Raw genomic sequence first — 18,305 nt, forward strand, 5'->3', positions numbered from 1 at the left:
ATTAAGTTCATTTATTAATGAATTTTTGTTTTCTAGAATATGTACATATACATTTGTGAACTTCAAAAGTGTGCATACGGTTCAAGAACTGAACCATGAAGAAGTGTACATGGTTGAAGCAAAAAATAAAACCAAACCACAAGCAATATAATAGACAAGCCAACGTTAAACATTAACTGATTGTAATCATAACACCAGTATGTTATGTAGATGGCCCATTTCCACTGTAAAATTATATAGTTGAAAATAATTATGTTATAATATGATAATGTTTGGCAATGCTATACCTCTAATACAAACATTATTACTGGCAACAATAGTACATATTCTTCTTTTCGCCAAATGGAACGCTATGTTTGTTCTTGTTTGTTTTCTGTGACAAGAATTGAAAAGTAAGTATTGTTTAGAGTCTGTTGCTTTAACGTTAATATCGGTTTCAATTTCTGTATCTCTTTTTTTATTATCAAAATATCTAGAAATGGTTATTGTTTATCGCTGAATTCCATAGTGAACTGAATACTTTTGTTGATTTCATGATTAAAGTTCTAAATTCATTTAATGTATATTGATTTCAAAAATGGCAAAATTAAGTGAAAGAAATAAAACACACACGTATTCAAGATCATTCATCGTTTAGAAAGGCACTAACAAACAATATTATATAATAGTCAACACAGTATGCAAACCGTCGAACTACAAAGTACATATTCCTTCAACGACAAACACCACAGGATATCCATATTAGTTACGCGCTTACTGAAATCCTATATCAGGGTAAGGGGTGTGCGCCCGAAATCATAACTAACCGCGACAAGTTCTGTATGGGCCTTTTGCAAGTCAGATGTTCTTTTGTTGGTCTGTACATTCTTAGGCAGTTAGTTTTTCACATTTGAATTTCTTTACACTTTGTTTAGACGAACATTCTTTATATTTCAATGTTGTATAGGCTTGGCTACTTATATACATATCACGCAGTACGATGCATTTATTTGCTAACATCTGCGTCATTTGGTTTTTGGTAGATTAAGATGTCTTGTGGGCAATCATATTTTTTTTTTAAATTTTATATTGATTAGATTTGAAATTTGTTAAAACAAATAGCAAAAACGTTGTAATACTTAAAGCAATAAAAACAAGAGGTAAACAATGTTAAGGTGTAGTACTAACGAATTAAAAATAATTATGTTCTGAATAAAAATCCCGAAAGTAGACTGATGACTTTTTTAACAGTTATAAATTGTTTTATCGTTTAAATTGTTTTATATGTGTCATTTGGGAGCCTTTATGGCAGACTATGGGAAAAGGCTTTGATCATTGTTGAAGGTCGTACGGTGACCTAAAATTGTCAATGACTGTGTCATTTGGTCTTTTGAGTTGTCTCAGTGGCAATCATATTGCATCTTCCCTTTAAAATGAAAGGAAAAAGACGCTTCTTTATGTCAAAAGTAGAAACAGCTTTTAGATATCCAAAGAAATTTTCAGACGTTCCGCAAGAAGATAGCAAAATCAAAGGAGTAGGTGCGGTAAGGGCCGATTTTGGCCTAAAATTTCAGGTTCATATAACCAAATATTTTTGACACTTTTCAAATACTAAAGTGTCTATTTCAATTGATTCAATTAGTTATGTGAAAGATTTTAACTGATTTAAGTTTTTAAAAAACGCTCCGATGCAAGCTTAGATATGAAAAATCTATCAAATATTAAAAACATCGTTACCTTTCAGATGGTTTTTGTCAAAAATGAAAGTGGCCGCATCCGTGTTCATCCTCAACCTTTATATATGTTATGTATTATCATCAAATACACCTGACATTTCAATATTATGAATGAAAACGAATACGGTCACTTTCATTGAAGACGGAAACCGTCTAAAATTTAACTAAAATGCTAACATTGTGAAAATTTCAGTAATTTAGCATGACTTAATGATGTTAGGACCCAATATATGTGCATTATATTGTCAAAAACCGTCCATATTTGTGTAGCAGAAGCATTCCACTTTCCAATAAATAGCTTAATGATAACATTTTCACAATTTTGTAAAACTACTATTTTTTGGGGGCCAAAAAAGGGGTCTTACTGAACCTACTCCTTTAAAACATATTTTGAATTTTTTGCAAACTAAAGATAATCCGTTTATTTATCTCAGGCTTAATCTTAGCAAAATCAGAAGAAGCTAGCATTTTCCATTAGTTTCACATTCTGCTATATAGAGGATGTCATATCGCTAACTAATTGAAAGATTGGTGAATAAGTAAAACGCATTTATCACATCGAACTTGAATTCCCTATGTTTTGTGACTATTATTTTATAACTTCACGAATTGATTACACGCACACTATAATTGTACATCTCTAAGGAATGTTTCGTGGTATTCATTGCTGGAAATAGCGGTTATAAAACAAAATGCATAATATTTTATTTCGTGATCATGTTATCTTTAGTCTAAAAGTGGTCAAATCTATATTTGTTTAATTTAATATACTTTATCTGTATTTGCTCCGTTTGCAGTGAAATTTTCCTTGCTCGTTCTGGTAGAAATTTTTCGACAAAGGGCACCGTAGTATGTCAGTCATATTATGTTTGCATATGTGTCAATCTTCGCCTTTATCATGTTTATTATAATATCAAAAGATGCAAGATTTACAAGCTTGCGTATATGCTAGATGCAATTCATGACTGTAAAATGTTTAATAACGAAAGGAGTTTTAATAGTATACGTCGATTGAATAAATTAAACAACAAAGGCTCCACCTTTTTTTTAACAAGTTTTAAACATTCCAAAATTCAAATACTGTCGATATTTTAATTGAAGTCTACTATTATATTCTTAAACAAATAATATTTGGGTATGGGTAAGTCAGCAAGACATATATGTGGTACGCATAACGAACAGATGACTACGAGAAACATTTCTTTATAATGTTGTTCTTTTATTATGATCCGTCTGTAGTAACTTACATGCAAATGAAGACAAAATGCAGTCAATTTAAATATTCGAGAAGATATATGTATTTAAAGTATACAGATCTTTTCTATGGTAGCGTATAAGGGCCATCTTGTTTTATTTGAATTTCCAAATTGTCGACTTTATTCTTGGAAATTCAAAAATAATTTAAGAATGATTAACCTTAATCTTGGAAATTTCAACTTTGATTTTTGAATTTATAATTTTAACCTTGGAATTATAAACTTAAACCTTTGAATTATCAACTTTAATGTTGGAATTACAAACTTTAACTTGGAATAATCAACATTCAACTTCGTTATATTTTGATATGAGCGTCACTAATGAGTCGTATGTAGACGAAACTCGCGTCTGGCGTACTTAATTATAATCCTGGTACCTTTGATAGCTATCAAGTCAAATCACTAAATTAGGATCATGATGACTGTTGGCACTCAAGACTCTCGCCTCTGCTAAACTTTGCACTTCTGTTTGATATGCTTAATTTCGTATTGTTGCTGATTGCTATTGTAAACCTCGATGCATATCTGCATATTCAGCAATATAATTATATAAATGCATGTAATACATATATATTTACAAATGAATATTGATATTTTGACATTCGTTTCGGGTTTTTTAAGAAGGTGTTACTTCAAAATGTTTTGGTAGTGGTGCGCCATTTATGTTTTGAAAAAAAAAATGTACCCATTTTTATGGTAACATTGACTAAGATTTGGGATCTATATTTATACAAAGAATGAATTTTACTTATATACAATATGTTTTGAAATTTAAAATGCTCAGAATCGGGGACTTTATATTAATTTAAATAACAGAGAATCGATTATTTTATATATTACAATTAGCCATTAATGTAAGATTCCCTACATTATAATATAAAATATTTAGAACATAACCCAAAGTCAATATAAAGTTACAAAAGAACAATGCATGTCAATGATATGTAAAATGTTATTAAAAATGTGGTGTCATACTATCAGATTATTACATGGCATTTTTCATATCGCATGTATTATCAGCCCTAGGTTCAATATCAGCCCAAGAGCCGCATGGCTCGAGGGATGATATTGACCGAGGGCTGATAATACATGCGATATGAAAAATGACATGTTATGATCTTTTTATCATATGCTTCAACAGTAGAGAAAAATAAGAGATTCATATATTGATCCTTCTACGTGGTTCCCGAAAAGAAGTTGAAAGAGTAAAACGTTCACGGACGTCGGACCCAAAATTTGATACATTCAATATGAAATCTTTCCATCATATGCCTCAACAGAGAAGAAAAACACATTTTATTATAGACGAATCGACAAAAAAATAATTCAACAATATACATAATGAACATTGTTTGGAAAAATCAACTTTTTTAAAGTAACTTTCTAAATTATGTTTCAGAAAAACTTAAAAAATGCATTTATTTAATATTATTTTTTTTTAATTAAATTTAATTATTTTACACAATATACTTTCCAGTATTCAAATAATTGTTTTGTACACTACTTTGTAATGTTTTTCACTGAAAACGTAGCATTGAGGTGTATTTTCCGGAATTTGCCGAGTATCACCGGAATGCCATGTGATAACGTTACGGAAAGGCATGTGATAACAATCGAAGCATGTGATAAACTTTTCATATCAGCCCGCTAAGCACCAATTCGAAAAATATGGAAAATACTTTAATTTAATGCTATTATCATACGGTAAAAATCATATGTTATTTAATCTAAGTATATGATAAATATAAATTCTAACAGAATGATGACCCATATTTTCGACATGCCAAAGTATACCCATTAAAAGTAAGCTAGTACCCCTCCCTTTTTAATGGATATAAGGCTACGTGAAGCTATACACTACTTTAGATACACGTCTATTTTTCCTTTACATTTACAAACAAAAAAAAATAGTTATATAAATAATTATAAGTATATGGAGTACCACATCTTCCTATATCTATATACACACAATAAACTATACACTAGAAGTAACACTTCAGTCATTTTAAAGATTACCTCGATAATACTAAGATCAAAGGTATAATTTCCAATTGAATGCTAGCAATTCCAAAATTTTATTTTGAAATTGTTTAATGATGCAAATTCCAAGCCAACGGTTAAAAATTCAAAGATTAAAGTTTATAATTCAAAGATAATAATCGAAAATTTAAAAATAAATACTAAAACATTGTCATATTTACGCTTTCGTAGTTTTTTTTTAAAGGTCAACTGTCCAAAAGTGACATACACCTTTTAATCAAGTTTAAACATTCGCACAATGAAGTTTAAATAAAGTGTTTACTAGATGATGTGTACTTATCCTAATTTTGTTGTAGACATTGACGAACAAGCAAATGTGGACTATTTTGAATATGTTGATATTCAAAAAATTGATTTTACGAAAAGACCTCCCCCATCACTTTTTGAAGAGGACAGAATATCAGGTATTGCTACTTTGTTGAATTTGCACATTTATTGAGTTGAACAAACATTAAAGGGAAACGCATAATTAGCAAGCAAAATATCGTGTTTTTTCATTGTTCTGTGGTATTTACACATATGCACTCAAATGATATGCTTAATGTCTTTAATACAGTTGCTGCAAACCAGGTATACTATATTATACCCCGTGTGCACACATTTTATTTGTTAACACCAATGTTCAAGTTTCCTATAAAGTTGAAAGGCGGTCAACATCGGAATGTCCAATGTCTACTCTGGTACACACGCGTTTACTTTGTGTCTGTTAAGGCAGTAGTTGACAGGTATTTACTTCAGATTTCTTTGGTATAGATTTGATGCTTACAAGAAAGCAATCAAACCAAGAATTCGAATTGGTGTTGTAGAATTCATCCCATCGTAACTTTTACGGAAGCAATCACAAGTTGATTGACAGGTATGAAAAATTGGTGTCACAGATGATAGTGTATATACTCCAAATGTCGCGATTATAATGTCGTCCCCTTTTCCTCGACTGTGACCTACCGAATTAGAGTTACAATCAAATATGTACTGCAGCAACTGAACGGGTGCAATGTGTAGAGCAGGATCTGCTTACCCTTCCGGAGCATCTACAATCATCCCCAGTTGGTTGGGTTCGTATTGCTAAATCTTAAGATTAAGGTTGTGTTTCGTGTACAACAGCTTGTATTTGTTTCTTTTCTATCTATCATTGCCTATGGCGTTGTTATTTTATTGTCGACGTATAACTTTGAATGTCCCTTTGAATTCGAAAATCGTATTGAATAATTCGAGTTTGTGGATTGATAAGTTGCGCATAATGTTTTATACAATCTAGACCAATGACTTGATACTAAACTGTTGTGCTGTTCATGTTAAAATATATAATGGTATACTTTTATAAATTATGACTTGTATGGAGAGTTGTCTCATTTGCACTCATACCACATCTTCCTATGTCTATCAAATATGACAGTTTCATATCTGCATATAAAAATATCATCCTGAAACATCAATTTTTTACAGAACAAAAGAATTGAAATCATGTACAGTTAATTAATTCTTTGATTTCCATGGACACGTTACAAATAGTTAATATACCAAATTTTGATTTATTTTCCCTATGTTAAGTTTCTAAAGTAACTTGCTTTACCAAAAAATCCGGCTCATATGAACTATTTTATTTGTTTATGATGTAGACACTCTTCGATAAACTACCTCTTCCTGTTGCCGAATGCTACCATGACAAGCACATTTAAAGCAACGGAAAGTATAAACTGTGGTCACAAAAACAAACCTAAGACCTTTGTTTCTATAACATATCACTTGTGTAGTCCATGTGTTTACTGATACCTTCTACATGTTCATAAACATCTCAAACTCATTGGTAACAATTAGTTTTCGTACACAATTGATTTTTGTGTGGAGACATTTCGCTATCCCGATATCCTCCTACTCAGTCGGTCAATCACTTCTTGAAATAATGCATGTAAAAATTTGTTTTTGTTATGAAAATAGAAGCATCAGTAGCAATAGAAGATATATGTAATATTTATAAACAAGTCTCAATTCAAAACAACGTTCAAACCTATGATTGCGTTTGATAAAAACTGCAATTTTGATAAGTGTGCAAGTAACAAATTTTGTTGTAGAGGGATCTGAATACAGCACAAACAACATTTTCTAAAGGGCAAAAAGATATTTTTTTAACTAAACGCATTTGAATAACAGATCGAACAACTGTTTGATAAATTGATCACAAGGTGTTACAAAATAAATCTATTAGTTGTTAGATTAAGCTAAAAACAATAAACTTGTGGCAATGATGATAAACCACATCATGAGGTGTTTTTACACCATATTCGGATTTCGACAATTAATGTCTCTTCAGTGATGTTATGGATCGAAAAGTATTTGGAAGGTCATTTAATTCATCTCAATTCAGGATAGACTCTTGAATCTTAAAGAGTCAAATAGGATGAACGGATTTTATAAACCGGAGGGAATACACACACACATATATATATATATATATATATATTGCTTAATTATTTTAGACTCGGCAAAAGACACATGTAATACAATGGTGGGAGGATTTGTTATGACTGTGTCCCAAAATATTTTGTTTGACGGGTAAGTTTAATGATTTTTTTTATATATACACATTTTACATGTATCATCTGATCTAAGAAATTACAACTTATCTTCAAATGATTATGAATATCATCAGTCAGTAGCAATTTCCAGATGGTACCATCTAATACTTTGTATTATAAAGTAAAAATATGGCCAGGCTTCATTGTGTTGGTTGATGCGGTCAAATATCTTCTATATATATATATATATATATATATCCAACTCGTCTTAACATCAACCCAACAATGTTAGATTTGTAAATTTTACAGATCTAACATGGTTAGGTTGATGTTTAGACGAGTTGTATATACATAATGTACACAGCCGATGGATAAATCTGTTGTAGAGTTGTCACTGACTCAGACGTACTTATATATACGTTTTTATAGACTTTATATATATATATATATATATATATATATATATATATATATATATATATATATATATATAAAAGTCTATAAAAACGACCAACCAGGAAATTTACTATGTACCGGATCGTCTAGAATAGGCGATACTATGCAGATAAGGAAAAGATTATATCAGTCTAAAGATTTGCACAACGGTACTGATATAAGATGTTATAATACGAAAATGTTGTTATTAAATCGTGCTGACAAATATTTCGGCTCAACAAATGGCCTTCTTCAAGTGTCACAAGTTTTAACAATACTGATACATAATGTATAAGGTGTAAAAATAGATCAGTAATAATACAGGTAAGTTTTGTTCGATTGATTTTTAATCCAAAAGCCTGAATATCATAATATAAACAAAACACTATAAATCAATATACGTGACTGTGTATATTAACAATAAAAATGAGTGAAAAAACAAAAACGCTAGTATTTCTTATTGATGCCGTTTGGATGATGTACATTAAGTTCCTTTATCCAAAAGCTTTCCCGAACCTGTCGCTGGGCATCACTCCAGTGAATATTCTGTTCAATCACTAGAATTTTCATGCGGTTAAAGTCATCAGGTTTGTGACCCGACTGTCTGAAGTGCTGAGAAACTGGGAGAAGTGGCTCCTTAGAGATATCACTCCTATGGCCATTGAGGCGTTTGTGGAAAGGCTGCTTTGACTCACCAACATATTGGAGGCCACAAACCGAACATTCTAGTATGTAAACAACATTCATACTTTTGCAGGTAACATTGCAAAATATCTTATAGTTGTTTTCGGTTGCCTTACTGTGAAATGTTGATGAATGCTGCATCTGTAGGCAGCATTTGCAGCGTTTTTCTTCACACGAACGACATTCTCCAGAAGTACTTCTATTATCAGACACTTCAGCCCGCACCAGCAGGTTCCGCAGACTACTAGGTTGCCTAAAAGCTATCATTGGAGGCTCGGGAAAAATCTTGGATAGTTTGGAATTCTTTTCAACTGATTTCCAATGCTCACGAATGACACCAAAGCTGTTTTTGAGAGATGGGTGGTAAGTAAGAACACATGGAGTCCTTTTCTTTTTCTTTTTAACTTTGTATTCCAATAGTTCACTCCTGGGAATTGATTCCGCTTTCTGAAAGCTTTTTTTGATATTTCTGTGTTTGTAGCCCCTTTTCTTCAAGCGAGTTTCAAGTTGACGTAGTTGTCTTTTAGTTGTTTCTGTGTTGGAACATATTCGCTTGACTCTAAGTGCCTGACTGTATGGAATACTCTTGGTAAGATGAGCAAGATGGCAACTTTAAGGGGACAAATATTGATGAGTGTCAGTGGGTTTAGAATATAAATCTGTAGATATGATGCCCTCTGTGAGCGAACTTGAAGTATCGAGGAAGGCGATTTTGGATTTAGACTTCTCATGAGTAAATTTGATGCTAGGATGTATGTTGTTGGCATGAGTGATAAAAGTATCTAAATCCTCGTCGCTTTTATTCCATTTCATATCCACATCATCTATAAATCTAAACCAGGAAAGCGGTTTTTCGATGGAAGTTTCAAGGAGTTGTTTCTCAAATTTGCCCATAAATATGTTGGCATATGACGGAGCCATTTTGGTGCCCATGGCAGTTCCATTTACTTGCAAATAATGATCTCCATCAAAAGTGAAGTTGTTTTTCTTAAGTACCAGCGTGAGCATTTTGACCAGGCATTCGGTAGGTGGATATTTCACTGGTCTGGAATCCCAAACTTCTTTACATGCATCGATGCTATCTGCATGTGGAATATTAGTGTAGAGGGAGGTGACATCCATGGAAACAAGAGTCGTGTCGGAGGGGAGTGGATTTAAGGCCTGCATTTTTCTTAGATAATCGGTTGTATCTTTGATGTGAGATGGTAAGTCTTCAACATGTTGACGAAGATGGAAGTCAACAAATTCCGATATTTTTTCCGTTGGATGACCGTTCGCTGAAACTATAGGTCTTCCTGGGTTATTGGCCTTATGAATTTTAGGTAAAAGATAAAATCTGCCCGGTTTTGGATTTTCTGGTTTCAAATATTCAAGAGTTTTGTCATCGATGAAACCATCGTCATGCATTTCTACCAAACTATCAGTAATTTCTCTGCTAAAAGATGTTGTAGGATCAGAGTCTAGTTTTTGGTAGAACCTTGCATCGCCGAGTTGTCGTTCAGCCTCTTGAATATAGGCAGATTTATCCATGACAACCACTGCACTGCCTTTGTCTGCAGGTTTAATGACGATATTGTTGTTAGATCGTAAGTGTTTTAGTGCAGTCCGTTCTTCATTGGTAAAATTGTCAAAAGGTTTATTGTTATTTTTAGTATTTCTAATAATGTCCGACTTTAAGTTATCAATAAATGATTCCAGGGTAGCATTTTTGCTCGGTTTAGGGATCCAAGAGCTCTTTTTAATAAATTTGTAGTTGTTCTCGTCTTCTGAAATTTCTGAGTCCCTATCCGAGCTTATTATGTTATCCTCCTTCGACGCGAAATATTCCTTAATACGTAGACTTCTAGCAAAATTGTCAAGGTCTTCCGACAATTTGGTGTCATTGACAGGAGCAGGTAGGGGACAGAAATTAAGGCCTCTAGAGAGAAGAGATGTTTCCGATTCCGTTAAATGGTGTTGAGACAGATTGACCACGATGTTGGAGGGTGAATCAGTCTTTTGAGGTCTACGTTTAAAGCGTCTAATTCGTTTAGTCTTTCTCTCTGATGGTAAGGAAGGGTGGATGTATTCCATGCCATCCCTGCGGAATTTTCGTTTTTGTTTTTCACTTAAATTGTTGGATTGTATAGTAGTTAAGTCCTTGAGGCGAGTGTTGATAGCATCACAATTGTCAGATGTTAGATCTCTTTTGCAGCTATTCAAAAGGGTGTTAAACTCGCCAGTGAGAGTTTTGAGATGTCCTTCGCAGTGTTGTTTGAGGAGGACCACTAACCGCTTTGAGCAATGAAAGAGGGTTTGGTCCCATCTGCGAAGTAATGTATTGGATAAAGAGCCAGGTGCTTGTGGCTTGATCTTGATTTGTAGTCCGTTAGGAATACTTTCATTATACTCGTAGTTAATCAAATTAGATAAATGGTGTTCAGTTCTAATTTGTTTTTGTTTTATAGCTCTAAGTTGTTTAAAATAATCATTGATGTTCATGATATAGGAGCTAAAAACTTAAATTTACTGGGATTATGTGAGCAACATGATACAGGTCATTCAGAGGAAAAATAATATAAAAGTCTATAAAAACGACCAACCAGCAAATTTACTATGTACCGGATCGTCTAGAATAGGCGATACTATGCAGATAAGGAAAAAATTATATCAGTCTAAAGATTTGCACAACGGTACTGATATAATATATATGTATATATAAGCCAGCATAAAATATCAAAATTACTAGTGTTGTTTTTTGTGACTAGTTAATGTTATAAATAAAAAGAAGACATTCTGGGTCTCTGATTTGATTTAGCCAAATTTGTTAGAAATTGTATTCCAAAGTTTGCAGTATTTGTTTTATTCTACTAATACAATTTATTCTGATATTAGAAAACTAATGATTTATTATGTGACTTTATGTCGACAAAGTAAGCTTTTCAAGTTAACTTGATGGTGGTCCTAGATCCATTCGCAGCTATATTTCACCAATCAAAATGACAAGTTATAAAGTTATCTTTGTAACCAAGTAAGTATTGCACCCATCTATAGATACAGTTATGTGTTACAAAGTCAAACTGATTACAGTTTAATTCATATGACAGCAGGGTAACCAATAAACGTCGCACCAGTAACATGAGTTATAATAAGACGAACTATCGTGTTCTATGAATAGTCATTTTAACTAGAAGGAAGTTATAATAGTGTTCAGATTGTAAGTCAGTTAGTATACTTGTATCACACTTTATAGAATGCATCAAGTCTTTTGAACTAATTTAGAAAGTTGAGTACTGGTCCGAGACCACAAGTATTTCGTAGTTTATGTCTTTTAGACAATAAATGGAAATAAAAAAAATCCGACTTGCGCTTTCTCAATAAAATATTTACCGTGAATTGTACTACTTTTGGAAAAATTATATCAAAATTACAGAAAACTTCATCGGCTTTAACTCAAAAGTTGGACACAATTTTATGTTAAGGCGGTCTTGCAATCTTTTGACAGCTTCCTAAGTGACATTTTTTAACCTTTTTTTTACTGGACTTAATCACTACTTCACTTTAGAATGCATGACCCAATTTTTTTGACAGTGTCATTACATACCGGAATTGCTATTGAAGGCATAAAACATGTTGAAATACTTTTGGAAGGGGTTTAAAAAAATGGCATGTAACACACTGTCCACACTAGGGACTATATTCGTACAATTGGAGTCTCGGACCTACTTAGTCATTTGCCTGATTGTCATTTCGTTTCCTAGGCACTAGACCTCTCTTTTCAAAAACTCCAAAAAAGCAAAAATATTGTTCTCAAATTATATTCACGGTTAAAATATATAGTTTGTCTGAGACCGTGCTTTGTTTAGTGAATTGGTATAATTTTTCGAATGTATAACATGCGATCAGATCTATTTACTGTTTATTTAGCATGCACTATAGCTTTATTCATGACTGTTCATAGTATTATGATCATCTAACATGTTTTAAGCACTCACAATGTACCATTTCTTCGTATTTTACTTTAAATGCAGTGTTTTATAGTATAAGTTTTTCTATAAGAACCGATAAATAATGCTTCGATTTCTTTTTCATGCAATAGTGTATTCTAAAGCTAAACAAAATGTATGATTTAGATACATGTCAGTGGTGAACACTGGAGTTTTGAAATAAGGAGGGCTTTAGCTGGCAACTAAACAAATTGTGTACTAGTTCAGTGACAATGAACGTCACACTGAACTGAAATGAAAGAAAAAAAAACATACAAGACTAACAAAGGACAGATGGTTCTGACTTAAGACAGTCGCACAAAAAGGGCGGGGTAAAACATGTTTTATACCTCAAGCCAATTTAAAAAAAAAAAAAAACACATTATTAACACACAGTGTCACTCAGTTTAAAAGAAGTCTGAGTCCGATGTCAATATAAGTTACAACAGATAACAATAGAAACTAAGCAAAATGACAATGATACATAAATCAACAAAGGACTACTAGTATTTAAGGACATGCCAGCTCCAGACCTCAGTTAAACTGATTAAAGATTATGCCTTCATCATATGAAAATCAAGCACTATACTTTCGCGTTATAGATTACGTATCACACCATCATAACATATATAAGAAGAACATAGCACGTATAATGCCAACTTGTTTTTGGATTAATTGTGTTCATTCTTATGCAAAGACCCTATGAGCAATGATGAGTGAATCAATATTTATACCAAAATGTGCCAACTTAAACGACCTGACAACAGTATCGTAACTATATCCCTTCTTACATTTACGGATAATATCCGTTTATCAATGATAAAATTCAGTAAAGGTTTTGACTAATTTGAGATTTTTAAAACCTTTGTGAAATATTTTTTTAGTCATACAGAGATTTTTGTTCTAAAATCAATACATACACGAGCTAATCGAACAAAGGAACGTCACCATCTAAAAATTGATAATTGATAATAGGAATTGAAAAATCATGAGCTTTATCTTATACTTGTTTATTAAATTAGTATACAGACACATTATATTTGAGTTTACAATATTTCAGATACTTAGATATGGAATCTTACGGAACAACTAAAAATAGTTCCAAAATTCAATTAGACATAACAAGAAATAAAAACATATGGTTTGAGAACAGGAACACAGAGATGTTTGATCGCATATCAAAAATAGAAACTTTGCTTACGGCTATTAAACAAAAAGATCACGATGAGGTCATGAGGATTTACTATCGTTCACAGCATATCCATACATTTGACGACAACAGCGTTCCGATGAAAGTTGAAATATGTGTAGAAAAAGACCGTTTGCATATCAATTGGCATGAACATATCCAGACTGCTATTAACAAAATCAGCATTGCAGCACCAGGAATACAGTTCATACATACAGGTTCAAAGGAACCTTTAAATGAATCCACAAATTATATAAAGATTGGAATCGATAACCCAATTTCAAAGGGTAAAGCATATACGTGCTTTAGAAATGGATATCCTTTAATTCACTTGGGAGAAGAATGGCCTGACAATTCAAAGGCAGGAACTAGCATACATGAAATATTGCATGCCCTAGGATTTGGCCATATAATGAAGCGTTTCGATTCAAATCTATACCTCAATGTAAAAAAAGATGGTCTCGATTGCAATAGCGCATACCAATATACAAGTAATCCGTCTTATGGGATGTTGACAAGATTTGATCCCTTTAGTATTATGATGTACCCAGAGAATGATTATATGAAGAGGAAAGAAGGAGACAAGATCTGGGATTTGAAAAAAGGACCTGAACAATTGCAAGAAATGAGCGAACTCGATAAGGTTGCACTTAATTTAATGTATAAACCTTGTAAATCTAATTCAGAATATCCATATTCACCAGTATTAAGTGAATCAACAAATATGCTATACTGTGGTCGAGATGTCATGAAATCTCATAATCAAAATGTGCCACCTACCATCAGTTCTAAGTGTGGACCGAAAATTTGGGCGAACTGTTCATCATGTCGAGTTTTTAAAGATTTAAAAACTCAAACAGGTAAAAAAATACAAATTCTTGGAATACAAAGATGTCTTGATCAACACAAGTGGCAAGGTCTTAGTGGTAACTTTTACTGTGGAGTCAAGTTTGCACCCGAATTTCACACGTGCAGATTTGGTATATCGATCCTATCCGATGGCGTGTGTGGCCCAGATCAAGGAATTCCCTGTACTGATTGCGGAAAACAATTAAAACCGGATTATTCCTACACAGATTTTAACCCAACACCAGTTAATAGGATGACAGATAACCCAACCACATAGATCGAGTGGCTAGCAAGGCGGTGATACTATATTCAGTTTGAAGTTTTAAGCAAATTGTCGAAATTGTATGCACAATGTTGTAATATAATTATAATTGTACCTCCAAGTCTTTTCCATACCATCTAAATTTCAAAACTTTAGAATGGTCATATACCACTGCAGAACGATAATATATCATGGTAGAATCTTGTATTGCTCATTTTTCGTCATTTCAGAAATTGCTTATTGGTAACTTATACAGCAGCAATCCTTACTTGACTCGTGCATGTTATAACCAGAGTCTAATTATGCAAACAATTTAGCGGAAGACATTTTTAATCGATCAACCCTCTAAAATATCGATTTCTATAATTTCACATCACCAATGTTTACCAATGTTTCAAAATGTTTTTAAATTTCATTTTACTCCACAAAAGCCATTTATTGGTCTTCAAATTCAAGACATAAATACTTAAAGTGTCACTTAGGAATATCGAAAAGTTTTATACGTTATTCTCACACAAACGCTTTCTTGAGAGTATGTTTTCTTATATCCTCAGATACATGGAATGGGTGAAGTATCGGCCACGTTTTTTTTATGTTCGACCTGCATGTATGTGATTTTGCTTTCTTATGTAAATAATTAAACAGGAAGTGAGCTCTTCTGTTTTTAGCTCACCTGGCCCGGAGGGCCAAGTCAGCTTTTTCATCACTTTGCGTCCGTCGTCCGTCGTACGTCGTCGTCCGTCGTCGTTAACTTTTACAAAAATATTCTCCTCTGAAACTACTGGGCCAAATTGAACCAAACTTGGCCATAATCATCATTGGGGTATCTAGTTTTGAAAATGTGTCCGGTTACCTGGCCAACCAACCAAGATGGCCACCATGGCTGAAAATATAACATAGGGTTAAAATGCAGTTTTTGGCTTATAACTCAAAAAACCAAAGCATTTAGAGAAAATCTGACATCGGATAAAATTGTTTATCAGGTCAAGAACTATCTGCCCTGAAATTTTCAGATGATTCGGACAACCTATTGTTGGGTTGCTGCCCCTGAATTGGTAATTTTAAGGAAATTTTACTGTTTTTGGTTATTATCTTGAATATTATTATAGATAGAGATAAACTGTAAACAGCAATAATGTTAAACAAGGTAAGACTTGCAAATAAGTCAAACAACGACCGAAATGGTCAGTGGACCCCTTTAAGAGTTATTGCCCCTTATAGTCAATTTTTAACCATTTTTCGTAAATTTTAGTAATCTTTTACACAAATCTTCTTCTCTGAAACTACTTGGTCAAATTAATCACAGCTTGGCCACAATTACTTTGGGGTATCTAATTAAAAAAATATGTCTGGTGACCCGGCCATCCAACAAATATGGCTGCCACGGCTAAAAATAGAACAGAAGGGTAAAATGCAGTTTTGGGCTTATAACTAAAAAACGAAGCATTTAGAGCAAATCTTACTAGGGTTAGATTGTTAATCAGGTCAAGATCTATCTGCCCTAATTGGTAATTTTAAGAAAATTTTGCCGTTTTTTGTTATTATCTTGAATATTATTTTATAGATGGAGATAAACTGTAAACAGCAATAATGTTCAGCAAAATAAGATCTACAAATAAGTCAAATGACCAAAATAGTCAATTGACCCCTTAAGGAGTAATTGCCCTTTATAGTTTTTAATATTTTTTATAAATTTTTGTAAATTTTTTGAAAATATTTTATCCTGTAATTACTGGGCCAAGTTCATTATAGATAGAGATAATTGTAGCAACAAGAATGTTCAGTAAAGTAAGATCTACAAACACATCACCATCACCAAAACATAATTATGTCATGAATGTTTTAGGCCCTTCTTAGCTGAATTTGACAGTCTTTATCTTCTGTTGTACTGTCTCAGTTTAGAAGGAGGAATTTCACATTCAAATAAGTTTCATTCTGCCACTTTCTATATGTGCAGGTCCGAAGTCAAAATCCGTTATCTTGTTTTCCTTTTTTTTTTTATTTTAAATCGTTTATTGTTTTGCAATGTCCTAAGTTACGTGGTTGTCGCTAGTTGCTGTATATCATATGTTTTTTCTCATGTTTGTATATGTTGAACTTTTATCGTTAATCTTCTCGTTTGAACTGCTTTTAAATTGCTGTATCGGGGCTTTTTATAGCTGACTATGCGATTTGGGGTTAGTTCATTATTCAAGGCCGTACGGTGTTTAATAGTTGTAAATAACTATGTGATCTGTTTTTGTTGAGATTTGTGTCATTATGAATCGTATCACATCTTCTTATTTTTACATACGATTGTATAGATATTGTTTCCGACAAAAGCAAATGTTAATCATATTGTGATAGTTTAATCACAATCACGCCATGAGTTGTACGTTAAGAGACGAACACAATAAAACATTGTAAAATGTATACACAGACATTTGAATTAAGAATTCAAGGGTAATTGCTACGATGTATGACTTTAGATAAAAAAATGTATTACAACAATTTAGTAATTTTATTAATTTTATTAGATACCATAATATTGTATTAGATACCATCTTTTTTTTAAAACTAACACAATCTATGCTTTCACCTTTTTATGACACTATCTCCTATTTTACATGTATAACATATTTTTTTCATATTCTTGAACGGAATTAAAAGTCACCGATTTGCAGAAACATATATGTGTCTCTTTTAATAATCCTAGATGCATCACTGACTAATGCAGTCTTTGAGTTCAGAGTATCAAATAATAACATTGAGAATGGAAAAGGGGAATACATCATAAAGACAACAACCCGACCGAAGACCGGACAACAGCCGGAAGCCACCAATGGGTCTTCAACGCAGCAAGAAAATCCCGCACCTGGATATGGTTCTCAGCTGGCCCCGAAATAAAATTATGTTCTAGTTCAGTGAAAATTGACGTCACACTAGACTAAAAAACCAAAACCTTATCATGTCAACAACTGGTTTTAGAATAATGTGTTTATTTTTAATGCAAAGACTATATGAGTGAATCAATAGTACTTTCAAAATGAAGAATTCTAAATGACCTGACACCAGTATCGTAACTATATCCTTTCCGAATAAGTCTGTATAACGGTTTTGTTAGCTTTTGAGGGGAATATAAAACTTTGTGTGCTTTGTAAAGAATAATAACATACACAATTTGATGTGAAATACCAAAACGTGTAAGATTTCTACATGTTTTTATATTTACGAGTTGTGTCCTTGTACCAAGGATACAATTTAGTATTGTTTTGACTAGTTTGCGATAACGAAAACTCGGTAGTATATAAAATGCTTGTAACTTAAACTTAGTGCATTACGAATATTGTACCATATAATTGTAGAAAGGCAAATAGAATAGTTTTTATAAGCATATTGTAGACACCTGTTTATT

General features: G+C 32.6%; 1 protein-coding gene across 1 annotated transcript in view; it reads right to left on the reverse strand.

The window, feature by feature from the left end:
• Positions 1–202: 202 nt before the first annotated feature.
• Positions 203–18,305, reverse strand: part of LOC143053652 (uncharacterized) — a 56,046-nt gene continuing 37,943 nt past the window's right edge. Inside the window, exon 6 of the mRNA XM_076226439.1 lies at positions 203–224. Within this exon, the coding sequence (XP_076082554.1) occupies positions 203–224 (22 nt within the window). The remainder of the gene's footprint in view (positions 225–18,305) is intronic.

Source organism: Mytilus galloprovincialis, chromosome 12 (genome assembly GCF_965363235.1).
Source record: "Mytilus galloprovincialis chromosome 12, xbMytGall1.hap1.1, whole genome shotgun sequence".
In the NCBI taxonomy this organism is placed as follows: Eukaryota; Metazoa; Mollusca; class Bivalvia; order Mytilida; family Mytilidae; genus Mytilus; species Mytilus galloprovincialis.